Below are 27,547 nucleotides of genomic sequence, written 5' to 3' on the forward strand. Positions count from 1 at the left end.
TTTAATTTTTCACACAAAAAACATTAAGATATTTTTGCAACATTTGACCAAAATCAACATTTGGTTAAAATCTTATAAGACAAAGTGCTATGGAGGATATTTAAGACAATATTGGCTGAGTAGACAGCAATACTGTTTGCCACATCTCAGACCTCAAATACATAAAATATTACTCATTATATAGTAATTTTAAAGTAAAGAGTAAATGAAACACTGTACCTACCAAAACAACCAGTTCTTTATTTACCCATGTAAATTCACAAGTATCCCCTCCCCCTCCCCATAAAAAAAAAAAAAAAAACTTTCTCATTGGAAATCCCATTGGTGACCATTTTGATCTCAAAAAGGTGAGTTCTCACTGAAAGGTGAGGAGTTTGCATCTATGTTAAACAAAATCCACATTTTTTTCTAGTTTAGGTGTTCCCTTAAAGGGGACCTATTATGCAAAATTCTCTTTTACATAGTGTTTGGACATAAATGTGTGTTGGCAGTGTGTGTACACAACCACCCTATAGTGATAAAAATCCACCCACTCCTTTTTTTAATCCCCATAAATCATAAGCAGTGTCTCAGAACAAGCCGTTTGCAGATCCCTGGCATTGTGACGTCACATTAGTCACAGACCCCGCTCACGAATGTTGACATACACTGCCCTTTTAACACAGAACCGCCCTGAGCAAATTCACAGCGAGTTTAGACAGTCCGCCATTGCTGCACTGACGAGAACATCTCCCAAGCGTTTTAGGTGTGTAGCATTACCAATTTTCAAAATTTTCATTAAGAACAAACTTTTTTTTTAAACAAACCTACTACTTGAAATATATGTTAATCCTCGAAAAACATATTTTCCCACCACAGGCAAACACTCTTTATTAATATTATCCTTTTTATTCAGGCAAGGAAGCCATTCTCGTACCACCCCGTCACGGACAATATGTATGCCATTAGAGTAGTAAAACAAGAAATAGATTTTTAAAATCTAATATTTTCATAAAAGTAAAATGTCTTTTTTGGAAACCATCAATAGACCGTCTGTAATTTAATTAGTTTTTTTTTATTCTTAGATTTTTAATCTTGAAATATGAATTTGACCTTTCAATGGCCTCATTGTTTGTACTGAAAAAATGAATTCACTTAAAAAATACAAATAAAGTTACATTTATCTGTTTAGTCCACACAACAAGAACATCATTCAACATTAATTTATGTAATATTTCATTTTCTTTCCATAAACTTTTAACAAAATGACTGTGTGACAGGAGGTGGTAACTGATGTGATGGGGTGGTTCACTGTGACAGGGCGGTATGGACAAAGTGTTTCTCTATATGATCTGCTGGTTGTAACATTATTCATTAAACAGATAGTGAGTGAGTGAGTGAGTGAACCAAACAGTGTTGCCAAGTCTGCGGTTTTCCCATGGAACTGGGTTACTTTAACACTGTTGCCACATGATATTTACCCCTTGCAATGCTAATTTTTCCAGGGGAACCCCACCAAAAAACAAATATTTTACCCACCAGAACGTGATTTTTACAGGGGGACAAACGTTGTGGACCCAAATGCCACCTGTTTTGCAGAATGAATCAGGTCTTTATATATTTGTTTACTGTTAGTTGTAATGAGTGTTTCTGTGTACTTTGCTACGTATGTTGATGATGATAATGCAAGAGAGAGAGAGAGAGAGTTTATGGATAATATTTTAATGCACACTTGCACTGTTTTATTAAGCTCTTACAGTGATTTTCTAGAGTTTTCTAATTAAACTAAACTATACCTGTTCTATCTCTATATTCAAAGTTTCTGACATTTTAGCGCATCCTGACTGAATCCTGACACCGGAGAATCAGCTCTTGAAGCTCCGTCCTCTTTTAGGCAGAGCGCAGCAGCGCATTTTTGGTCAACCATAAAAAGTGGCAAAAAGTGGCAATTTTAACATGCTATAAAAATTATCTGTTGGGTATTTTGAGCTAAAACTTCACATACACACTGTGCGGCCAACAGAGACTTATTTTACATCTTGTAAAATGTGGCATAGGTCTCCTTTAACTTATCAAGGTGTCAAAATGGTGCCAGTTGAGAGAAGTCTGACAAATGGTGCCAGTTGAGAGAAGTCTGACATTTGTTTCATTTACTGTAACTCTTTTAGGAATCTCATTCCTACAGAATCATTCATATTTACTGAGTAAACAGGGTTTAACCTCAGGTGGAGTCACAGCGAGACCACAATGATTATTACTGTAAGTTTGTGGCCTGGGATTTTTTAACCAAATTTTTTCGTTCTACAAGAACACACTAAAAACTCCTGGGTCAAAAATAACCCATAATGGGTTATTTTTGACCCAAATCCTGGGTTAAAAAGGGACCAACTAATTTCTGGGTTATTTCAACCCAGAAAAATGGGTTATTCTTTTTGACCCAACTTCTGGGTTAAATACCTAACCCAAATTTTGGGTTAAAATAACCCAAAATTGTAGTTAATATAACCCAACTTCTGGGTCAAAAGAACAACCCCAATATCTGGGTTGAAATAACCCAGAAATTAGTAGGTCCCTTTTTAACCAAAGGTCAAAGGTAAAAAATAACCTGGGTTACTATGCCAGTATGCCTTATTTCAGAAAATAAAACTTCAGGCACTTACACACTTCAGGCACTTTTACATTTTTATTGCATTAAATTAAACTCTACATAAACTCTACACACTTGGACCTATTTATTTTAGGTCACACTGTAATAACATTAGACATTAGAAAAAATAGAAAAATAAACAACACATTCTCTCTCAAACATTTGACAACATTCAATAACTGGATTGAACTTGAGGGACAAGAGTTTTGATAGTGTCCTCATCTAAGAGAAGAAATGCCTCCTCATCTCTGTCTTCACCTGAAAGACAGAAAACAAGACAACATGAGTATTGTTAATAAGTCGAGACAATTGTGAACCACTCACCAGACACTCTTTGATTATCAAGCTAACAAATAATCACTTTTAAGGGAATGATGTTGTTGTTTTTTTTGTTAAAAAAAAAAAAAAAAAACGTGGCCCAATTTGCTAGTTAACTAATGTGGTTCTTTTGCAGCATTACCCATTTTGTGTGAATGACAGTCTATACTGTACATCTTTTCTTTCATTAACAAGTGTAATAATGACATTAATTCAAAGGTGAATATCTGGCCCATTATTATGCATAACAGTTTAAAGACAAGGCACAAGTATCTTTTAACTATAAGGGTTATTATAGAGATGCATTCCCCACTGTCGAAGAAGTTGTGACTGTCACAAAATCTTGCACTGACATATTAAAGCCATATTAAAGAAAATATTTAAGTATAGAGAGATGATATGAGGGCAGTTAAAGGGATAGTTCACCCAAAAATGAAAATGTGATGTTTATCTGCTTACCCCCAGGGCATCCAAGGTGACTTTGTTTCTTCAGTAGAACACAAATGATGATTTTTAACTCCAACCATTGTTGTCTGTCAGTCTTATAATGCGAATGAATGGTAACACAATTTATAAGAGTCAAAAAATAATCCAAAAATAAATCCAAATTAAACCCTGCGGCTCGTGACGACACATTGATGTCCTAAGACACGTTTGTGCGAGAAGCCGAAAATTATTTATATAATTTTTTACTTCTAAAACACCATGTCCAACTGCATTTAACAATCGCTTAGGTTTCTCGCACAAACCGTTTGTTTCGTGTCTTAGGACATGAATGTGTCATCACGTGCCGCAGGGTTCAGTTTGGATTTGTCTAAGCATATTTTTTGACTCTTATAAATTGTGTTACCATTCACTCGCATTATAAGACTGACAGACGGCAACGGTTGGAGTTAAAAATCATCATTTGTGTTCAACTGAAGAAATAAAGTCACCTACATCTTGGATGCCCTGGGTGTAAGCAGATAAACATCAAATTTTCATTTTTGGGTGAACTATCCCTTAAAAGAGTAAAACGCTCACCTCTAAAATTCTCTATCAGCTCAGACATCCGCCACTCAGTTAGCTTATCGGCAACAAAGCTGTCCATTTAAAATGACCTGGAGAAAACAATAGAGGTTAGCAACAATTTGAACACTTGACACACTTCTTTAACTCTCACTACTTAAGCCCGTAGAGCACTGTATAATATGATAAGCACAGCGCAGCTGGTTAACATAACTCAACTATTGTGTTGCCTCGTCGCTCTAGCCGCGGCTAAAGGGGGTCGCACACCGGAAGAGATGCGTATTTAAAACTGAAACACATTATTCTCTATGAGTGTACACACAACGGAAGCGCCCAGCAACGGTTCAGGACCTTGTTCAAAATCCTGCAGTGCCACGTACATAGATTTATATTAAATTTACACTTATTTGTCTCAAATCGTCGTTAATGTATATACTGACTTCACCATGTGCTGCAATATAAAGTTAATTTTACATTAATTTACAGTAATCAGCTGCATGAATAAAAATTGCTTATGTTATTGGATTTTCAGGTGATATTCTCAATTCATTCAGTTAACGGACACTCTGAGGTAAAGTGTTCAGACTGCAGACTCAGCAACAATTGTATTTAATTATACAGTACAACCATAACATAGTACTGACATTATCTTAATTCCACAATGTCCTAAAACATAACAATATTGCTGGCCATAAACTGAGAAAGTACATGATACCTCGAGTTGTCCTAGACGCGGCGCAGCGCGGTGCTTCTCGTCCGGTGTTCGACCCCCTTAACGCGGCATGAAGTCGCCACTAGCTGCACTGTACTTATCGTATTATTACGTTACGTCAAATTTGGCTGGGTGGTTAATAACACTTTCTTATTTAGTCTGACAAACTCAAAACACATATTTATTTTGACTTTACACAGACTTTAAGCTAGTTAATGTAGATGTTGTCGCGATATCCGCAGGCGGCTACATGCTCACCACAGAATTACCATGGTAAGCCATGGTCATTTTTTTAACAAATGGTGCTAAAATAGCAACGGGGACATGGACACAGACGTTTAACGTTACATTGACACTGAAAATACTTGCTTACCTTGAATACGCGACGAAGTTGCACCGAAGAAGCCCAGGCCAAAACGGATCGAGTGCGTTCAAGTTCAAGTGACGGTTATTTCAAACGACTGTTGTGAGAAAATTCCAGAACATCTGGGAGCGGGGGAAGGGGCGTTAACCCAGAACATGGGTTACTCTTTGAAAAATAACCCAGAAACCTAAACAACCCAGGAATTGGGTCAAAATATTAGCCCTATAACCCAGAAAATGGTTACTCTCTGAAAAAATAACCCATAATTTTAACCCAACACAAATAACCCAGAAAATGGGTTAAAGAAATAACCCAGGAGTTTTTAGAGTGAAGGAAAAAGAAAAAAAAAACTACTGCTGCTCTAACTTGTAATTTTTTAATTTGAGATATTGTTTTTGGGTCACATTTGTTAAATCTTTTGTCTCAGTTCCTGATCACTAAATTGAATCAGTGCAGTGAAATTGCCTAATAATTGATTCCTACAACTAAAGTAATCACTGTTATTTACAGAAAGTAAAAGAGGGAATGTGCTTGCAGTTTCCTTCCGCAGAGTTTCTATGATTATTTTACAATAAGTAGTCTGGAAACCAGGCAGACATTGACATCACTTTTTTGAAATCACAGTGAATATGTTTGCAACAAACCCCTTAATTTATAAGGAACTGCATATTGTAGCTACTTGAACAGGTATAATCACTAAGGATTGTTAAAGGCCTTTGTTGCAACTGGCTGAAGGATTTTAACATAGTTTGAAAGATTAAGTTCATTTTAGACCAGTGTTTCCAAAAACTTTGCCTCATCCTGGAGACCCAGGAGAGTTGAGCTGCAACCTTATGATTGATGTAAACATTATCACCTCACCTAATAATTGGAAAATGACAGTAACTAGTCACAGAGATAATGTAGCCTACCAGTTATCAATGTAAAGCTGCTTTGACACAATCTACATTGTAAAAAGCGCTATATAAATAAAGGTGACTTGACTTGACAGAGACCCATATGTTGATTCACATACTGATATCTATATTGCAAGCTACAGAACATTATGATCATTGAAGCATAACATGGACAATGAGTAAAAAAAAGCAAGTAAAATTTATTTATATAGCACATTTCTTACACAATGGTAATTCAAAGTGCTTTACATGAAAAGGAAACAAATAGCCTACATAAGAATGAAAATGGAAAATTAACAATAGAGCAGAGAATACCCTTATCTGAAGACTTAGAGAGTTTCACTCAGAATATTTGTTCTATGTGTTTTTTAATTAGTCTCTTCCCTATATATATAGTCTTTGGTCCAAACACACCCTGTCATACTCATAATAACCATATCACTAAACATAACTCCACTCGATATATCCACAAAGGTAGAGTTGGATTCGGTCAAGCTACACCCACCCATTGTGTCTAGAGAGGGGAAGCTGGACGTCATTTGACTCTGCAGTGAGCGCCACTGCTTTAAACCCCGCCCCGCAGCCCGTTCTAAAGATTTCATTGGTCATGTCAATCACAGCGCTGCATGCCTACATAACACTAAAACAAATACTAACCTTAAAATACTCTACACCACAACCTTAACCAGCATTGGCACATCCTGATAGATAGTGTATAACATTATTTTTTTTCTCCGCAAATCTATCCCTCCATGATTTGCCTCAAGTCTTAACCTTTTGACAGGTGATCAACGTGTTGAGTCGGCCAATGAAATCAGCCGAGGGGCGCGGTTTCACGTAACTTGGTAACTTTGGGGGAAAAACCGCTTTCTTCTTCGCGCCTTGAAGGTTTCTGCACTTTGAACGTTACATAAGCACTATTATTTGTCAAGATCAGCACAGCATTGTCTAGAAAAGACTCGGCTACATAAAGTACGATGGGTTTCGAGGACTCCATTATGCAGACATTTGACTGCATCAAGTGAGTAAAACTGCGGAACATGGTTTGTTTAGAGGCTAGCACGGTGTCATCGGTTAAACCATATCCGTCGTTGTGCAACGTGACATTTCGAGGTCATTTCATGCACTTCACCAGATTCCTGCAACTCCACAACATTCGTCTGTGTAATCATTGAACTGAGGTTTCATTGTTGTATGTGGAAAAATTGTGTTTGCATGGCTATTTTGAGTTGCGTTTATTTACTTAACTGTTTTAAGTAATATTTGTGATTTAAAATTTCCATGACTTAATAATTGTGTTAATTCAATGCAAATTAAGTTCTTTTTTTGCACACCATCCAATCTAATGTGCGTTACCACATAATGTTTTATATAAAAATAACGTCATGAAAAGCAGAGTACTCATTTGAAGCTACAATATATGTAGACTCAAGACTAAAAACACTTGAAATTCCATTTTAATAGAGGAACAAACTCATCATGACAACAACTGACTAAAAGAGGAACAAACTCATCATGACAACAACAGCTGACTAAAAGAGGAACAAACCCATCATGCAACATCAATGCAACCATATTGCTGCCCCAGTGCATGGTGGATGGTGCCAAATCACAATTTTCTTTTTCCAGTGTAGGTCTATTTGAACAAAAAACAAAACAAAAAACATCTCTAACCCATCTGCTGTGCTTATTTGCTTACTCAGAAAGTAAACTACAGTAATCAAATAAAGACTGAATGGAATACACTACACTTGAATACACTTGATTTTTGCACTGTTTGCAGTCTGGGCGAGTCAGCGCTAGTTGCAGATTTTGGGCAGTCGGGTCTGACCAATTTCACAAAAAGTATGAAAAGTGTATGATGGGCACAGCCTGGTTTATTTCTTCAGACTATGAAGAAAGATATATTATCTTCAGAATTTGATTCCATCCAGTTGGAAGATATCGAACATGTTTTTAGAACACATATTGTTTTGATTGGTCATGTCCTAGCAACAAGGGGGATATATCTGCTTAAGTTTGGTGTATGATGCCCAGTTTTTCTCTGTAACCATGTACAAAGTCAGCAAGTGTATGATACCTATGGCCGGTTTCACAGACAAGGCCAGACTAAAAATCATGTTTTAGCTGTCTTAACTGAAAGCAACTTGCTCTGACATATGCTGTTGTTTTGTCTCAAGATTCAAACCAGTAATGTTTTTTCTTTTTTTTTTCTAAGACACATTTATAAAAGCTACTTAAATGTCCTAATTGAACTAAGGCCTAATCCTGGCTTAATCTGTAAGTCTTTTCTGTGAAAATGGGCCCTAGTGTTTTAAAATTTGTTCAGATTGGTAAATTGTGTAGTGTATTCTAGCCTTCAAATCTTTATTTTTTCAACATGTCAACTAACTTTCTTCACTTTTAGAGAGACCCTTGGCAACTTTGATCGGTCTAAACTACAGCTCCTAGCACTCTCTTCTGCTGGAGTTGGAGCTCTTTTGTGCTACTTGGCATGGAAGCAAAGCCCCAAAACGATACCAATTGGAGATGGCTGGTGGGGAGCTGGGGAGAAGCCTTTAACTGAAGACGAAGCCGTTCACAGATTTGTAGTGAAGACCTCGGTGGAAGAGATAGAGGTGGGTGCACAACCACCTGAACAGTAATGTTTTATTCAAGGGCATAATGCAAGTCAGCATCTTTTGGGTAATGAATGGCACATGGATCAACAGTTTCAGAATCAAATCGCATAAATCCCCTTAAGATCATTCTTTTCCGCTTTCATACATGTGTTTAGCACACACTCACTTAACCACTATGTATTTATATCATCATTAACTGCACTGTTTTCTTCAGGATCTGCACAGACGCATTGATCAAACACGCTTCACGGATCCACTGGAGGATTCTGGGTTTAATTATGGATTTAACTCGTCTTATCTTAGACGGGTGGTCTCCTATTGGAGGCAGGAGTTTGACTGGGAGAAGCAGGTGAAGTTGATTAACCAGTATCCTCACTTCAAAACCAAAATTGAGGGTAAGAACATAACACTTTTAAAGGATATCATTTACCTGACTAGATAAAAACCTGTTGTAACAAAGTATGCAATTTTCACTTTATCTTTCAAGTCCCACATCATGCATTCATAAAATGTGTTTAGGTTTATTTTAAGCTGTTCTAGATTGTTTGTTTCTTAGAACAGTTTAGTGAAATTCTGTACTGCTTCTCAGGTATAGATGTGCATTTCGTTCATGTGAGGCCTGTTCAGAAGGCTGGACAGACAGTTCTCCCTCTCATGATGGTTCATGGCTGGCCTGGATCCTTTTATGAGTTTTATGGGATTTTGCCCTTGCTCACTAAGACCGATTCGGATGTGGTCTTTGAGGTCATCTGTCCCTCCATTCCAGGCTACGGCTACTCTGAAGCGCCACATAAAAAAGGTAAGTCTGTCAACATGCAACGAGTTATAGCAACGGGTAGCTAGAACTTACATAAGCACTATTATTTGTCAAGTTCAATACTGCTTTGTCTGGAAAAGGACATTTAAATGTATCAAGGGTGGAACAGGGTATGATTAGAGTTTAGAAATGTTAGCACAGTGTCATACTAAGGTGCGGTTAAACCATATCCGTCCTTGTGCAGTGTGCTTAGTCATTTTGAGGTCATCATTCACAACATTCCTCTGTGTAATCATTCAGTTCAGTTTTCATTGTTGTATGTAAAAAATGTGTTTGCATGGCTATTTTGAGTTGCATTCATTCACTTAAAGTTGCAGTCTGTAACATATGGTGCTCTAACGGTTATTAAACAGAACTGCATGCGTCTTGCGGAAGAACATTGTAGCCGGAACTACTTCTCTCTGTTTATATCTATTATGAGTCACGCAGGTTCTGTGGTACTCCGCAGTGGTACGACCTGAACCAGTATAAAATAGTCAGTATATAAACACTTATCACAGGTACACTGTAGTCAGGAAAAGAAAAAACATAGTTCGGGAAATGGATTCATGATGTACTTGCTAATTATATAATTTTTGTAAATTTTTAACACAAAGTTATGGACAGCAGCTTTAATCGTTTTAAGTTGTGATTAAACGATTTAAAACTTTATAAACTATAATAACTGGCTTCCGGCAACGGCCGTACGCGAGTCTAGTTCCGGTGGAAGAGTGACCTCTGACCCTACGCATGATGTAATGATGAACCCAGTCAGAAGCGCAGAGGATAGAGCAAAACAAAACATCGGTCACGAATTAGAAGTCTAAAACGAGAATTTTTAAAGAGAAATGTTCTTGATCTTGAGTTTGTTGCCCAGCCCTATTTGTTTGAATCGACTCTCTGATTGGTGTAATTTTGTGCACAGCATCATGGGTAATGTAGTTTTTTCACCAGGAATTCCACTGTTAAACAGTTTTGATAATAAGCTAAATTAATGCGGTCTCACAGCTTGAGCAGAAGTAAATACCATGGATTAACAACCTCTTTAAAGGTTTATAAATTATTATTCAAAGTCAATAAATTTCCCGATGGAGAAAATGGGGTTTTTACTTCCATGATGGCATACAAATAATACACAATCTCAACATCTGTAAATAGATTTAATATGGGAAATAGACCTGTTATTCTTTCTATTATTTCACATGAAGGTTTTAACACTATGGAGGCTGCCCGCATCTTCCATAAGCTGATGGAAAGACTGGGCTTCATTGAGTTTTACGTGCAGGGAGGAGACTGGGGAGCATTCATTACCAGCAACATGGCCCAGATGAAGCCAGAGTAGGAGTTTCACACCCTTTACTTTCCTAATTACTGTTCTTTTTATGACATGAATTTTCTGTCACTATATTATTTGTCACTATTTACATGTTTAAATAATACAGAGCAATACATTTTATAATAGTGTTTATTGTCAATTAAAAAGTTGCCTATTGCTCTCTTTAAAATAAGGTGTGTTCGTGGTCTACACTTGAACATGGTCATTGCCAGGACAGACAGCTTTGGACAGCTCCTCTCCTTAGTCATTGGTCGCTACCTGCCGTTCCTGGTGGGCTTCACAAAGGAAGATGTCAGGCGACTCTATCCTTACATGGAGAAGAATATATATGATATAATGAGAGAAACTGGCTATTTGCACATTCAGGCCACAAAACCGGACACAGCAGGTAATGCTTGGGACATATTATACTATGCTTTTGGGTCATGTCAAATTAACACTTAATTGAGCACTTCATTTTTCTAAAAAAATTTTTTTGTGCATTTTGTCATTCCTGCAGGATGTGGACTGAATGACTCTCCAGTCGGATTGGCTGCATATATCTTGGAGAAATTCTCCTCCTGGACAGACTTGGGAAACAGAGACTTGGAGGATGGAGGTTTGGAAAGGTAAAGAAATTCACCACATAGAGGCTCAATTATTTTTTGCAAAGATTTAAATATATACGCTACCGTTCGAAAGTTTGGGGGATTTTTTTTTTTTTTTTTAGTGTTTTTAAAAGAAGTCTTTTATGCTCACAAAGGCTGCATTTATTTGATAAATTACAATAAAAAATATTATGAAATATTACAATTTAAAATAACTGTTTTCTATTTAAATATATTTTTAAATGTCATTTATTCCTGTGATGACAAAGCTGAATTTTCTGCATCATTACTCCAGTTTTCAGTGTTGCATGATCTTTCAGAAATCAACCTAATATGCTGATTTGGTGCTCAAGTAATATTTGTTCTTATCATCAATGCTAATAATGGTTGTACTGTTTAATATTTTTGTGAAAACTGTGCAATAGTTTTTGTTACACGTCTTTACTGTAATTTTTGATCAATTTAATCCATCCATTCATTGAACTTGGACGAATATCTAGCAAACTCTAAAAATAAAAGGGTTTAGTTAAGTTTTAATTAAATAATTTTTTTTTCTATTGCAGAAAGTTCAGTCTTGACGATCTCCTTACAAATGTCATGATCTACTGGACCACATGTTCCATCATTCCCTCAATGCGCTTCTACAAAGAGAACCTGAAAAAAGACTTCAAGACAAGGGTGGACAGAGTGTAAGTTCAGAAATCTTTGTAATGTCCTGAAGTGAATACTCATAAAAGGATGGTCAAAATGTTTGCTTTAACATTAATTTGATTTTTCAACATAAAAATATATAATTACACGTAAAAAATAGAATTCTTTGCAACCTATTAAAGTTTTTCTCCCTCCCTTAAAGGACAAGTGTGTCTGTGCCCACTGGCCTGGCTGCCTTTCCTGACGAGCTACTCCACTGTCCTAGGGCCTGGGCCAGCTCACGGTTTACAGATGTGCGTTCTTTCACCTACATGAGCCGAGGGGGACACTTTGCTGCTATGGAAGAACCCCAGCTTATGGCTGATGACATCATTCAGTTTGTGGAGAAAGTGGAGAGCAAAGGCCACAAATAACCGCTTTATTCCAGTATCTTAAGAAACAACATGCACTGCTCTGATTAATTCTGTTTATTGTTAAAAATCCAAGGATTTTCAGTGAACCAAATGAAGTTATATAAAAAGTTCTGTACAATATAATTTTGTAAATTTTTTGCACGATGTTTTGTGCATAAAGACTCTAAAGATATACTTTTTTACTCTATGCTGTTAAAGTCAGTAAACATTTCTGAAGTTTCAGAAGCTAAAATTTGCTTGCTAGAGAGAAACGTAGTTTCACGTTACACTACAATATGCACTTACACTACAATATTCAGTTTGTCATTTCAATCAGTTTAATGAAGCCTGACCTTAAGATTGAATGTTCTTCTGTTAGTGAATGGAAATGCAAATAAAAGCAGACAGTACAAAGATGTAGCACCAAATGGAAAGTGAAGTGTTAAATTGCATTATTTTCATTAAAGCCTAAAAACACATAATTCATTCAAGTGAATTAAAATTGCGTACATTCATCAGTTTACAGAAGCTACCATTTAGCAGATGGTTTTAATTAATAGTGACTTAAAAAAAATGGTACAAAGGGTCTTAAAAGTGAGTAGCAGCCCAGATTATTAAACAGAAAACCACCACTGTATACTGTAAAATATAGATGGATTAGCTGATGACAATGTAAACATAGCATAAATAATCTGACGTTTTCTGAATTCCTGAATAAAGCATATTAAAAAACCCATAAAAAAACAAAAACAATAGCCCATATACTTTTTGGCCAGTCATACAGTGATCCCTGAGAATATGGAGTGAATTGTATTCCAACATTCCCTGAAATCTGTTCCTCTTTATTCCCTCATCATTTACAGAATCCTTTCACAGTGACAGGGGCCTGAAACCATATGTAGTCCTCCAGGTCTCTCTTACTTTTTTCTAGTTCCCCAGCAAGTGACAAATCACTGGCTATAGAGATGACTTGCCTTTTCACTTTTGTGGGAAATTTAAAATCCACTTTGGGTTTAAACCCAGTCACGCCACAATCCCTGTGCCCCAGAGCCATGACCGTGGTGGTCATGAGACGCACAGACTTGGCATCCGACAACAAGTCTGCCACAAATAGAGTCCGGAAAAGCTGTCTTAGACAGCTTGAGGTCCTTAAGCTGTTTTCCCCGGCTCCAACAGCCACAGCTTCCATGTTGACCTCGTACAGCTCACTGGGAAGGATGACAGACCCACCCAGCAGGAAAAGCACACAGGGAACATGGCTAAGAGAGAATAGTGCCTCAAGGTGAGCCAGCACCTCATCCAGCTCCTGCAACGTCCGCTGGCAGCGGCGCCAGTCTAATCCCCCTGATGTTTTTGAAGACCGTCGGTTCACCATGTCCTCCGTCTGTGAAACAGGAAGCACAAATCGATCATATCACATACAAACTACAATTATGAATCAAACTCATATGAGGCCTTCTGTAATACCTGAGTGGTATTGTGCTGCTGTTTCTGCAGGAACACCATTTGGTCATATGTCATGGGCATCTGTTGCCGCTGGTAAAGGACACACTTCAGAAGCTCGCAAACTAATCTACAGCAACCGTCCTGGGTGATGCGCCCAGGGAAGATGACATTCACTCGTCCTTCCTCTCTTGCTCTCCTGAATATTTCCTCATCATCAGCATGGTGTGCAGACATTCCAGTAGATTCCCCCTGACTGCCAGAAGAACCGGCCAAAGCATTGGTCTGCTGGCAACCTTGAAATAAGATATTTACATGGCATCTTTCTTGTGTGAAAAGAAAATGAGCAGAATCAAAATCTCAGAGATTTGATCTATTTAGTCTGAGTTCCCAGGTGGTAAAAAAAAAAGTACACTTTCATAATGTACTAATTTTGTACGTAATATACTAAAAATTCTTCTTTAGTACTCCTTAAGATAATCTTAAGAGCATCTAAGTGTGTTCAACTGTACTATTTTGAGACACCATGAATATGAACTGAAATGTGATTTTAACACTATAATACTAACTAAAGATGTATTTAGTTACCACTTATAGTACACTTGAACCCATCTTTCATACAGAGATGGGTTCAAGTGTACTACAAGTGGTAAACAAATACATTTTTTGTACAGAGATGGTATGTTAAAAGCACATTTTAGCAACATTATCACAATATACATTTTGTTTAGGTCATAAGACAACCCTAATTCATAATATTTGCAAAATAATATAACAAATAAGCAAACACACATTTAAACATCTATAAAGACATGTCTGTGTCTCTCTGTGTGTGTGTGTGTGTGTGTATATATAATCTTTAAGAATTGGTAATCATATTATTTATAATTGCTTCATAATTACTGATATTTAACTGACTGGAGTTTGATATTCTATCACAGTTAACGTTAGTTATGTGAAGCATAGACAGGAAATTTAACCGTTTGCCACTACTTACCTACATCATGATCCTCTCCTCTATCATGTGTGGGGCTATTTCTGTTTTCTTTGTCCTCTGATTGGTTAAAGGGTTCTACACAAACCCTGTCTCTCTCGATCTCACCAATATTGTCCAGCAAGCACACATTTTCCACCTGAGACTGAGGGGAGGAATCAGTATCTTCGACATGGCACAAAATGTTCCTTTCCGTTTCTCCATCAGATGAAACCTTTGTTTCTTCTTCGTGAAATATGCATTGATTGGTATGAATTGGTTTGTCATTGTAGCTGCTGTTAGAAGTTTCGTTGGTGTTGCTGTGTTTGGTGACAGTCATTTTTGCACACTCAACCTCTCTCCTCCTCGATCTCTCTTCCATTTCTACTATTTGAATTTACCCACCGGACACGGCATCATGGGAAACACGGGAACCGGATATCACGAGAAATATAATAAGAGTCTTGCATTTTTCTTCTCATTTTTTTTTTTTTTTTAATTTTATATAAAAAAATATTCGGTTAAAATGTTCACGGCAGAGCAAAAATCTGATTTATTTAATTCCTGTATGTTTGGAAATATTTATTTTTTGTTTTCTCTTCGGGTTTCAAAGAAGCGGTTAATGGACGCCCTCTGCAGGTTGACTTTTTCATATAATCCTATCAGGACCATTAGGTTCTTGGCCATTCTTGACTGAATGCTATTTTTTTTATTGCAAGATTGATGGTTATTTGACAACAGTGGGGGTGTTTGTGCATCTATAAACATTCTGTGCTCTAGCCAGGAGGGCTGAAGAGACTTCTGCATAGACTTAATGTGCCAAATCATGTCTTGCTGATTTCTTTTTCTTTTTTTTAAAATTAAATACTTACAGAAAATATGAAAATATTTATGGAATAGAGTGAAAATTATAAGAATGACAAAAAAAATTGAAGTATTGAATAGTTATAAAATAATTAAATTTTCAAATGTACACATCTTTATAGTTACTACCTTAAAGCAACAGATTCTGAAGTTTTTAAAATACCTTTTATATCTAGAGTCATTGAACACGCTCCTTATGAGGACAGACCAATGTCTCACTGTATGCATTTAGGTTTAAGGCATTTAAATACCACAAACCTGTTGCTACAGAAGGTTACTTTTACAAGTAAATCGCCATTATCATTCGACCCATCCTTTCCATTAAATAGAGCTAACGGAACCTAAATTATATCCAAAATATATGTGCAGTGAAAGCAAGAATAATTTATCCTTTCTACAAACGTTACAAAGTATGTTAGTATGGATTTCAAAAGTTCCACTAATTATAAAAGTTAGACTACAAGTTAGTTAGAGCTGTATTTTGATCTGTCGCTAAAACAGAAGCTGCGTTCGTCAGAGGAGGACGTAACCATAGCAACAGTATCCCGCTCGTAAGTTTGCCATTGCCATTGATTTCCGGCGGTGCGCTGATAAAGGATGGCAAGTACTGGATTTTTTTAAATCACTTTTTATAGGTTTAACGTTACATATCACAAATATATCACAAAATGTTTTGCCCTTAGAGAGACAGATAGACACATAGATAGATAGAATATTTTAATAAGTCAAATCTGCGGAAAAAGTGAGTCGACAAGTTGCACATCACTATACAACTCTATCAAATATGAGCTACATCCCCGCAATTACTACCACGCACGGCGCTCCAGTCTTTTAAAGCTCTTTCACTCGCTCCCCACGGTTGCTACCCTACCAGCCCTACAACGCTTTGACGCTCAACCTAGCGCACGTCAAACGTATGCGCAATTTATCTGACTGCCGCATGAAACAATCCAATCGCAACAGCACTTCCGCGTACGAATCGACCAATCGCCGGGCGCCATTTCCCACGCAGCCTCCACGGGTAGCGTTAAGATAGGTTGCGTCACCGCACACAGTCTCCCCACTAACTACAATTTGACAGTTTCTCAGGTGAGGCGTCACGCTACCGGAGCTCTTTCACTTTCTCTTGAGTTTAAGCGCGCATATCACTGTGAGCCTGGGGTTGTTTAACTCAAAAACCATTTACCAGAAGCCCTCACACCACGGCACCATGAGCAAAAAGAAAAAGGAGTGGAGTGCGGAGAAAGGTAAGGCTCTTTTGGACTCTGGTCGTGTCTCTTCCGTTCAAAGACAGGATACATAACGGTAGTGTCAGTCTGGGGTTTGACACCCACTGGGTTGAGCATGGGGTCACGTCACGTACGTGGCGGGAGAAATGTCTTCTTTTAGTCGCACTGCCTCTTGAATCAACAGCATGGACAGATGCACACCTTCAGATGCAGGTGGAGCATCAGTACATGATGCTGTTGATCAAGGCCCTGATATATCCAGCGTTAAATTCTGTTTAAATGCATGAATGAGTGTTTAGTCTTAAAAAAAAAAAAAAAAAAAAAAAAAGAACTGCCACATGTGTTTGCTTGGTGCAGCCAGTGAAACACCGTTTGATGATAAAACATCCAACAAGGTGGTCAAGATGCCAAATGACTGTATGACTGTGTGGAGTGAACCTGTAACGGATACATTTGTGTTTGTATAAATACATAAGCTAAATTACAATTCAGAAGGGCTGTTAGTGGAATAAAACAGTTCAATGAGATGAATATCATGCAGGCATGCACTTTGCAGTGGCTCAGTCTTGCTCCTGGATATCTACCTTCCTAAGTAGTTCTACAACTATTGCCTACTTTTTTTTTTTTAGTATACTTTCCAAACAAATTAGTTGGTTCAGGTGTTAAATCAGTGTTGGAGCTGAGGTTCTGCACTGTCTATGCCTGTTTGATACAACCATATTTTAGCTCGATTTGATGAGAGAACCTTAATGATTTTGTGTTAGCCTACATCTTAGACACTTCATCATAAGAATGTTATCATTATCATATAATTTATAATAATTTAAGTACACAAGCATCGCCTTTCCTATTGTTGACATTAAAATCACTCACAGTGTGACTTGAGGTTCATGACAACTGTTTTCTGATTGTTAAAAATGTAGACTCCAGTGAAGTATGTTTTTGACATGTCCTATGAAGTTGCTGGCATGTAAATCATTAGCTTGACAGTGATGCTGATTTACACACGTTAATAATCTGGTGTCAAATCAACTGCATAAAAATATGGTAAATTATATATGATATGAGCTGTTGACTCATGGCCTAGTAGTGTAATACAGTGGGTTGCAGGGAATGAACATCAAATGCTTCTTTTATAATATCTTTTTTTTTGGGGGGGGATTTGATTAAATGAATCAGCGTTGTTGTCGTTTTTACTATTTTAAAATTGCAAATGCACATTGTGCTCATAAAGGAGCCCTTGTGAAAGTGATCTGCATTCGTGTAGCAATAGGGAGTGCAGAAGGATAAAAACAGAAAAAATAAATTAATAAAGATGGTTGAAAAGGCAGATGTAGGGGCAGTCAGCATGAAAAATCGGTAGTGTCGGCACGCGCATGGAGCTGGTTTATAGCAGGAATACCAAGCTAAAATTTAATTTAGTTTTAAGCAAGACAAAAATATTTAAAATAATTTTTTTTTTTTTTTTTCAGGTGAGCTTGTAACATTTTATGTACATTTTAACTTCTTATCTTACCACATAATAAATAGTAAAGTCATTATAATTTCCTTTTATTAAACCAATCTCTTGAAACACCAAATGTCTTTATTAAAATACATTGCTTTAACAAGTAATAGAAAATATTTAAAAGTTTTCTAGAAATGTAAAAAATAAAACCTTTTCTTGATTTTAACTTATTTATATTTATTTAAAAAAAAATATATATATTTATATGATTTACAGAATTATTGCAAAGTAAATTTGCTACTGCAAAAGCTTTTCTTTTTCTGTCCATTCTATAAAAAAACTCTTTACAAAATTTTTGTTATTTAGTAGTAAGGAAAGTTCCTATAAACTGGAGAAACAAAAGTGAAACTGAAAACGTAGGAACAAAGTTGTCAACTTGTGGATGGAGAATGAAAAGAGAAACTAGGATATAGATTGTAATCAGAAACAAACTGTGTAAACTTCAGTCTAAACAGTTAATGAAATTTACTTGAATGCCTTTATTGCAATGAAATGCCTCAAATTTTGGCCACATAAATATTTGGAAATGATTGAATTCTGTTGTCCATGAATGCTACATAGAACTGATCACAAACAGTCTGGTTGCATGTCAGGCCTGCAGCTGTATGCTGAACAGTGTACCCTCATTAGCCTGTCACTGCTTTCTCACACATACTTACATGGCTGCCACAATTACCACACCAAAGAGTACCACTCTGACACGATGCATAAAGCTAGTCGCAGATGTTCCTTTATGAACCCCTCTGATTCAAACTGATTAGCTTTGCTTCACAAGACATGCTCTTGTCTGTGTACTTTGACAGTATTGTTTCTTCTGTTCCACAGAGCGCTTACTCAATCTTGGTCTAGAGGATAGGCGCAAAGATTATCGGGGAAACTATGTGCCATTGGACAAGATACCCACCTGGGCAAATCCTGACAATAATACAGGTAAATTCCAAAGCCTTTCTGACTTATCTGTTTTTTGACCAATAGCAGATGGGGGAAGTGCTTGGGAAAGTGATTGAAAATGATTTGCAGTTCCTTTTAATGCTAGTGGTGCAAAAATTACATTACTTCGCCTTTAAGTAGCCCACAAGATTTTACAATAGTGAATTGTATACGCTACTGTAAAAGTTTAGGGTCAGTTAATTTTTTTGTTTTGTTTTTTAAAAGACATTAAAGGGTTAGTTTACCCAAAAATGTAAATTCTGTCATTAATTACTCTCATTCATGTCATTTCACACTCGTAAGACCTTCGTCTTCGACACTGTTTATGTTGTAGACACAGTGCAGCGCTTCCAGGTTCTATGTCAGAATGTCGACTCATTCTACATTCATTCATACAAGCGTTTTTGGGTGAACTGATTAAAAGTGACAGTAAAGACAGTTATAATGTTACAAATGGTTTATATTTCAAATAAAAGCTGTTCATTTGAACTTTCTATTTATCAAAGAATTCTAAAAAAATGTACCACAGTTTCCACATAAATATTAAGCAGCTGTTTTCAGTATTGATAAATAATAAGAAATGTTTCTTGAGCGCCAAATCAGAATAATAGAATGATTTCAGAAGGATTATGTGACACCTAAAGACTGGAGTAAGGATGCTGAAAATTTAGCTTGCCATTACAAGAATAAATTAGATTTCAAAATATATTAAAATTTATTTTCATTTGTAATATTATTTTACAATATTTATGTTTTTAGTGCAGCCTTATTTGTGAACATAAGAGACTTATTTCAAAAACATTAAAAAACAAGTCTTTTGAGCGATAGTGTATGTCTTGGTAAGTAGCTTTAGAGGTCTTTCTATTCTTTTGAAGTTGCAAAGTCATTCTGGAAGAAGGTACTGATCTGGTTGTTTCATGTCCTTCTCTGCCAGCAGACATGATAGTCACTCTGCATGCAAGTGACTTGTTGCCCTTTAAAAAGAAAAGGACACATGGATCAGTGTGACCCTGACAGCTCAGATATCACGGCTTATTTATGGATGAACCTGCCAAAATTTTGAAAAGGTGTCAGCCGCCATCCGTTTCATAGCCTTTGTTTATGCAGGAATGCTAGTGCTAAGATATTTGAGCTACCCTTATTTTTTTTAATAGATTTATTCAAAGGTTTCCCAAGCAAATACATATAATATACAGAACAGAAAGACATAGATGGTGTTACAGTTTTTCAATGTAACTTTATTGCCGTTATGTTTCCCCCCAATTATCTTATCACTATAACACACACACAGAAGCCTTAGAATATCAAACATCTGAAGTTGTTATTTCCTGTTTTGAGACCAGAGGTCTGTTGCATAAAAACGTAGATTGGTCTACAAAAGACTCAGTCTTAAAGGGATAGTCCACCCTAAAATGAAAATGAAGTCATCATTTACTAATCATGGTGTACATACATTTTTAACACTAGGAGATCCACCAACATGTTCTTTCTGTCAAAACTCTTTATCATTGAAGCATGTTTTATATGATTGTGCTGGTTTTAACACTCCGAGAAACCTTTTTTTATTCAGTTAACACTTTTGAAGAAATGTTTAACAAAGTTAAACCATATATAGTATGAGTTTTTAGGAAAAATAAATTGTAAAACCTGATATAGTTTTACTATAATTTTTTCTCGCCATGAAAATAGCCACAGAAGTTGGCATGGCGTTTAAAAACAAACAAACAAACAAACTCACCCTGGTGTTGTTCTAATGTAGTTTGCCCTTCTTTCTTTTATGGACCACAAAAGGAGAATTAAAAAAAAATTCCCATTCAAGCTCATCCATATAATGGCTGTCAATAGCATCCAGCATCAAGCTTTTAAAAAAGATGCAAAAGCATCACAGAATGATCCCATGCTGTATATTCCAAGTGTTCTGGGGTATGCGATAGGGTTTGGAGAAAAACAAACCAACATTTTATGTATTATTTAATTAAATTCTTGACCTTGGTCATTGGTGTTCTCTGCACGGCTGCATGACGTGCGCAATTGTACGACTCTTTAACATAATGGCTGTGTTTATGCAACTGGCCCCAGAAGATCAGGAATGATTTTAAAGGGGTTGTTCACCCAGAAAAGGAAATTGGCATTTACTTACCCTCATGCCTAAGGGTAGGGAGTGGGACACACCAAAATAATGCCAAAGGACTAGCACTGATAAAAGCCGCCTGTGTTGTCACATGGCGTCACCTGCGTCGGGGCAAAAAAAAAATGCACGTGAACACACTGAGAGAACTACAGCCGACTGTAAGCCAGCACATGTGTTCATAATATAAGATTCTATACTTTTTATAATTGTTAAAAAATCATTGCCGGTCTGCCTTTCTGAATTACGAATATAGACGAATATTATAATAATAATAATAAAAATAAAATAAAATTAAATTAAATAAATAAATAAATAAATAAATAAATAAATAAATAAATAAATAAATATATATATATATATATATATATATATATATATATATATATATATATATATATATATATATATATATATATATATATATATATATATTAGGGCTGTCAATCGTTTAAAATTTTTAATCTAATTAATTACATACTCTGATTAATTAAATCTAAATTAATCGCATACATAATTTTTGCTGTGAAAGTATTAAATATTTAAATTCAAATGAATCAATGCAGGGGTTTTCCTGGGTCAAAAAAGGTCTTCAGTGGTGACAGACATGGTCATCCACACAAACAGTAAAAAGTGCCCTACCCACATGATCTGTGAGCCCGATACTGACAATAAAGTACCCGTCACTCTCACTGTAATTCTTTCTTGACCTCTTTGCAAAAAAAAAAGGAAAAAAAAAGAAAAAAGTGATTTTATAGCTTTGTAAGAGTAGATGCTTTTTTGCTAAACCTGAAAAGTATTAAAAAGTAGAATTTAGAAGTTATATTAACTAATAATATAATTTTCTACCATATACAATTGAATGCACCTAGCTAACAACAACTTGCTTTGTTCTGGTTTCGCCTCACTCCAGTCTAAACTAACTGATTTTATAGGTAGGCCTAATTTACTATACATTGTCATTTAAATAACCTGAAAATATTGTGGATTATTAAGGCTAATTTTACTAACCACTCTTGCTAAATGGGGTAAGCACTTATGTTATCATTTCAGAGTTGTTAGAGTAAATGATTCATTATGGACCGTGCGGACAGATCAGTTGTTGTCATGATTCTGTTCAAATGAGTCATTAGGTCGCGAATTGGACATTAGCGGACGTTAACACTTTGCGTGTGAATCGCGACTGTTATTAGGATAAAAAGATTTGTCAACACAGAAAACACTTCACCATTGGATAGGATTTTCTTTTTGTTTACTGAAAGTGTGGTTTATATCAGCTGCACGTGCAGGGCGCCTGTCATTCTCCAAATGCGTCTCGCGAAACATGGATTCGGTCTTATGAACTTTTAGCATTGTGTCAGTTGATTTAGATATTATGTGTGAGGAAGAGAGAGTGCAAAGACGGTGCTTACTTTCTCGCGTGCACGAGGGAGGAGCTCTGCTCGTTCTGTCTGTCAGTGCAGCAGTCATCACCCTCCATTTTACAGTCGAATGTTGGCTAGAACGGCTCCATGTTCAAAGGTCAATACCAAATGGATTAATCTGCGTTATTTTTTTTAACACGTTATTTTTTTCTCAGATTAATTAATCAAAATTAACGCGTTATTTTGACAGCCCTAATATATATAATATTCGTCTATATTCGTAATTCAGAAAGGGAGACCGGCAATGCAGGCTGCAGTTTTGTGAACCAACAGATTCACCAGTCTCGAGTTATTTTTTTTCCACATATCAAATATTCTACTTCTCTTTTAAATGTGCAAGAATTTCAGTGAATGGTAACTTACATTTTTGTCTGTTTCACACACAAATCTACCTTTGACATCAGAACATTTGAACAGTAGTGCAGTTTTATGGTGCCATGTGCTTTTTGAAGCCTGAAGGCCTCAGTTCATTTTTTTTTTTCTTTCAACTTTTGTATTTTTGGAAGAACATTTCCTTTTAAGAAATTTACTCCGCATTTTATTCTCGGTTTCATTCATCTTGCTTGTCTGAATGCAAACAAACCAGGAGAGCATGAATTGCATGTTTTTGCCGAGGCACAGTAGAAAACAGGTTTTATACAAAACGTCAGACATATATCAATATTTTTATTACTTTAACAAATCAAATTTATAAAAGAATATACAGAACGCATTCTTGAAATGTAACATTATTTCTCACATAATGATCTAGAATTGTTCTTGCCTCTTCATTTAATGAGACAGGAACACATGTAGGCACAATACCTATATGGCTTTGATCCAGAACAGATCAGGATTCCAGCATATCCAGAATAAGGGACAGCTCAGAGATTATGGATTTCATCTGTCCTACACATGATACAGTGAAACAAGGCAGAGGAACTCTGCTATAGTACCCTTCATGTCTCACAACTTTAACAGGACTCACATAGCAATGACACTTACATTTGTATGGACACTATACTGTAAATCCTACTCCTTCATGACAGCAGTGACTATGAGTATGTTTATAGAAGTAATATGCTATTTGTATTTAAAGTAAAATATCTGTGCAGTGGTGGGTGAAGTTAGTAAAAATGCATTTGCCAGCAAGAGTAGTTATTTTGCATTCAGTGTACATAGACACTAGCTTTGTTTCCGCCCAAAGTTGAATATTGCATAAAACATTTGCGAATAAAGCAGCGTTTCCATCTCATGTGTTCAAGATAGTCACTTCCTGGGAAATTTGCGCAAAATGTCCATAATAAAAATGGAAGATGCTGCAATCGGGGAAGCCATTGCTCTTTTATCCTACATCATAAATGACTTGTGCCTCAGAGCGTGCAGCCTAAACGTAATAAATGCTGTCATGTTGTGTTGCGTTCGATGCCTGACGGACTTTGGCTCAGGCATTTCAGAATAACTTAAACAACATTTGACATGCTGAGCACTAAAACTGATCCTCTGGTTAGTACATTTGTCCAATCACATCCTCTGTTGAGGCAAAGTCACGTGAGGTTTTTTTTTTTTTTTTTTTTTTTTTTTGGCGCATCGAGGGATTTATTCTGTAAATGTATTTCCATCCAGCGTTTTATTTATTTATTTATTTTAAATGCGACATTCCAAAATTTAGATAAAAATAGGTGGATGAAAACATGGCTACTGTCAATTATGTTTGCTTAATTTTTTTATTTATTCTTTTTTTAAATTTTCCTTTTGCTTTTTTATTGTATAGAGCAGTCAGAATTATTTTCTGTAGAAATAGACTGCGTGTCACTGATGCTATGCATAAGGCTTACCATGTGTTGAACCCTAAAGATTTTTTTCATAACCTCTCTTGGTTTGGTGTTTGCTGATGAGGAGATGGATTTGTTCTCATAGGATTGAAAGGTTAAGTATGTAATTTCTGCTCTATTGGCTCTAATTAATAAATAAATATAAATAAATAAATATATATATATATATTTAAACCATTGGTCAGTTTAGACAATTTCCACCTCAAACTCATGCCATTTGTTTTACTATGTCCTTCTGGTCTGGATGCTCAAAAAGTAGAGAATGTTTGATGGTAAATATTGTTGTTCTGTGCCACTATTTTGCTGGGAATCAACCTACAAATACTCTGAGCTTAACATATTTATGCTTATTAAATCCATTTTTTAGAAGTCCATTACTTTTAGTCTAAAATCAGCTGTGAAAATGTGAAGGAATCATCAGGTTCTCTGTGGGCCTGTTATTTCCAAAAAAGTGCCCTTTTAATTAAAGGATGTTTTTAAGAAATCTCTCTTAAAGTCCTCAGGCCATTTTCATTTTTAGTTCTGTAGTGAGAGGATGTCGGTAATGCTTAATGGAACACTTCCGTTGCCTTGGATGAGGTTTGTTCCTCGCACATCCTGTGTGTGCTCCACCAAATGGCAATGCTCTGTGCCAGCAGACCTGGAGATGAACTGACAGGAGCAATAACTGGTCCTTTCACATTAGACTACTAATCTACTAATCTAAGAAGACAGACTGTAGGATGTGCTATAGGCAATTATTCAAAGAAGCGTAATGATCACTGCTTCTTTTAGCTTGTAAACGTTCATGATTTGTCTGCAGCCTATGGCATTAAATAGAGCTGACCGACTGGCCATTGCCAGCAATTTGAGGCCTGATGGTTTGGACGCTCTATTCGTTGGATTGCTGTCTGTTCTGTTAACCCATATGCATAGTGTTACATGCCAGCGCTTTAACCAACCAGATCTGATTTCATTGGTTTCTACTCTGTTCTGGGAGCTGGTACAAAGCTGTTTCAAAAGTTGACTGTTATTTGTAGATTTACATATACTTGCAAACCTGTTCTAACCGATAGTAAAAGCTGGTTCAAATGTGCAATGTGCTGTCAGGTTTGGCATTTGATGCCAAAAGGAAGAATGGAGATTATAGAGTTATCAAAAAGCATTAAACAAAACTATCTTAGTGAATTCATGAGATGAATGCTTTTTAAATAGTGTATAGGGGTTGGACAATGAAACTGAATCACTGGCCAATATAGTTTTGGAAATTTCACTCCTATATATGCATGTCCTGGTGGCCAATCTTCACTGATTTTTACATTCCATCAGTAAGAGCAGAGTGTAAAGATTGAATTTCAACATAATGGGAGACCTATCAGAGTTCAAAAGAGGACAAATTGTTGGTGCGCATCACTCTGGCTCATCTGTGACCAGGATAGCAAGTCTTTGTGGTGTATCAAGAAGCTATGGTATCCAGGGTAATGTTGGCACACCTCCACGAGGGACGAACCACATCTAACAGGAGTAACCAGCGACGCAAGAGGAAGCTGTCTGAAAGGGATGTCCATGCACTAAGCCAGATTGCATCCAAAAAACATAAAATCACAGCTTCCCAACTCACTGCAGAATTAAATGGGCACCTTGACTCTCCTGTTTCCACCAAAACTCAACATTCATGGTTGGGCTGCTATAGCCAAACCTTTGGTCACTCGTGCCAATGCCAATTGTCAGTTTCAATGGTGCCAACAGTGCAGATCTTGGGCTGTGGACAATGTGAAACATGTATTGTTCTCTGATGAGTCCACTTTCATTGTCTTTCCCAAATCCGCAGGAGTTACGGTGTGGAAAAGCCCCAAAGAGGCTTAACATCCGGACTGTTGCATGCCCAGAGTGAAGCACAAGGGTGGATCAGTGATGGTTTGGGCTGCACTATCATGACATTCCCTACTGTGCTTGATGAGCTTGTCACTGCTATTGTTGTCGTTGTACCAAAATTCCAGTAGTTGGTACCAATACCATTTAAAATTTTACGGTTCTCTGTTTACTATTTTATTTAACTATTTTAAAAAAAGTTATTAAATTAGTTTATTATTTATGATGGTTATCATAAGTAAATAATACATATAAACATTTGGTGTGTGTGTGTGTGTGTGTGTGTGTGTGTGTTTGTATGTATATATAGCCTACCTCAATAAAATATATTTTGAAATATAAAAATACATAAATGCTCAAAAATCCTTTTTGTAACGGATGTTCTTGTTTATTTTAGCTATTCCGTCAGTGAAACGACACACTACAGCCTGTAAAACTATGAAATAAATATCAGTAAATAATGGTAACCAAAATAATAAGAAAGTTAAATATTATTTAAAAAACATTCATTTTATATTTCCACACAAAAATGCGTCATGTAGCCGCTCTGCGCTTTGCGAGAGATGAGGGACACGAGCAGGAAAGAGACCATCTCTTTTATAATATCTTCATGTTTTCTCCTGCTGTTACAAGCAACTGACACTTGTAAAAGGTCTGAAGAGCGAGTTTTAGGCTACATTCAGCAGGGGCAAGACATTCAGGCTATGTTTGATTTTGTGCTGTCAGAGAAAGCGAAACTAAAATCACCGGCGTGTGAAACGCGCTATTCAAATAAACTTGACGTGCCTTATCAAGTCTAATAACAAGCACAAACTGTGTTAAGTAAAATTGGCTCGCAAGCAAAAAGGTTTCTGTCCTACAGTGTTTTTTTTCTACTTTACCACAGTAAAGAATGCGAATATAATAGGCCTAATTAAAAGTGAACCAAAGGAAGAAAAGTTCATAATCCCCTGTGAAAATTGGTGAGATGTGAGTGAAGATTTGGGGAAAGAAACAAGAGATTCCATGTCCAGTGTAATAACTAATGGAATATTGTGAAATTGGGCTATCTGATAAGGGGATGACCAGATCGCGATT

The 27,547-nt window shown here is 36.4% G+C and overlaps 3 protein-coding genes and 1 long non-coding RNA gene across 7 annotated transcripts in view; 2 read left to right on the plus strand and 2 right to left on the minus strand.

Annotated features, from left to right (window-relative positions):
• Positions 1–2,553: 2,553 nt before the first annotated feature.
• On the minus strand, positions 2,554–5,339 carry LOC137020146 (uncharacterized). Its single transcript, XR_010895146.1, has 3 exons — positions 5,038–5,339; positions 3,968–4,044; positions 2,554–2,884 (listed from the first exon to the last, which is right to left on the minus strand). It is a non-coding gene; the product is annotated as an uncharacterized lncRNA (long non-coding RNA).
• A 1,472-nt stretch (positions 5,340–6,811) lies between these two features.
• On the plus strand, positions 6,812–13,061 carry ephx5 (epoxide hydrolase 5). Of its 2 annotated transcripts, none has more exons than XM_067386585.1 (9): positions 6,812–6,945; positions 8,332–8,542; positions 8,760–8,940; positions 9,135–9,344; positions 10,550–10,679; positions 10,851–11,065; positions 11,177–11,285; positions 11,828–11,953; positions 12,118–13,059. In XM_067386585.1, the coding sequence occupies exons 1-9, from the start codon at positions 6,902–6,904 to the stop codon at positions 12,326–12,328; spliced, it is 1,437 nt and encodes a 478-aa protein (XP_067242686.1). In that variant the 5' UTR covers positions 6,812–6,901; the 3' UTR covers positions 12,329–13,059. The 2 variants fall into 2 exon arrangements, with proteins under 2 accessions (XP_067242686.1, XP_067242684.1); XM_067386583.1 differs by lacking the exon at positions 6,812–6,945 and adding an exon at positions 7,302–7,554 and having other exon boundaries at positions 12,118–13,061.
• Positions 13,062–13,152: 91 nt separating this feature from the next.
• mad2l1bp (MAD2L1 binding protein) lies at positions 13,153–15,105 on the minus strand. The gene is made up of 3 exons (XM_067386586.1): positions 14,748–15,105; positions 13,775–14,046; positions 13,153–13,691 (listed from the first exon to the last, which is right to left on the minus strand). The coding sequence occupies exons 1-3, from the start codon at positions 15,103–15,105 to the stop codon at positions 13,161–13,163; spliced, it is 1,161 nt and encodes a 386-aa protein (XP_067242687.1). The 3' UTR covers positions 13,153–13,160.
• A 1,495-nt stretch (positions 15,106–16,600) lies between these two features.
• macrod2 (mono-ADP ribosylhydrolase 2) overlaps positions 16,601–27,547 on the plus strand; it is a 601,684-nt gene continuing 590,737 nt past the window's right edge. For all 3 annotated transcript variants that reach the window (XM_067386580.1, XM_067386581.1, XM_067386582.1), the window contains exons 1-2: positions 16,601–16,834; positions 19,149–19,253. In XM_067386580.1, coding sequence (XP_067242681.1) covers positions 16,798–16,834; positions 19,149–19,253 — 142 coding nt within the window. In that variant the 5' untranslated portion in view covers positions 16,601–16,797. The remainder of the gene's footprint in view (positions 16,835–19,148; positions 19,254–27,547) is intronic.

Source organism: Chanodichthys erythropterus, chromosome 5 (genome assembly GCF_024489055.1).
Source record: "Chanodichthys erythropterus isolate Z2021 chromosome 5, ASM2448905v1, whole genome shotgun sequence".
Classification (NCBI taxonomy): Eukaryota; Metazoa; Chordata; class Actinopteri; order Cypriniformes; family Xenocyprididae; genus Chanodichthys; species Chanodichthys erythropterus.

What these genes read in the sequence shown, in the direction of transcription:
- ephx5 (XM_067386583.1), top strand. Translation starts at nt 7,490, where the DNA reads ATGCAACCATATTGCTGCCCCAGTGCATGGTGGATGGTGCCAAATCAC. An exon ending in CCTCGGTGGAAGAGATAGAG is followed by an intron (nt 8,543 to 8,759) that starts GTGGGTGCACAA and finishes TGTTTTCTTCAG; the next exon opens with GATCTGCACAGACGCATTGA. An exon ending in ATGGCCCAGATGAAGCCAGA is followed by an intron (nt 10,680 to 10,850) that starts GTAGGAGTTTCA and finishes CTTTAAAATAAG; the next exon opens with GTGTGTTCGTGGTCTACACT.
- mad2l1bp (XM_067386586.1), bottom strand. Translation starts at nt 15,105, where the DNA reads ATGGAAGAGAGATCGAGGAGGAGAGAGGTTGAGTGTGCAAAAATGACT. An exon ending in AGGAGAGGATCATGATGTAG is followed by an intron (nt 14,047 to 14,747) that starts GTAAGTAGTGGC and finishes TCTTATTTCAAG; the next exon opens with GTTGCCAGCAGACCAATGCT. An exon ending in AGCAGCACAATACCACTCAG is followed by an intron (nt 13,692 to 13,774) that starts GTATTACAGAAG and finishes CCTGTTTCACAG; the next exon opens with ACGGAGGACATGGTGAACCG.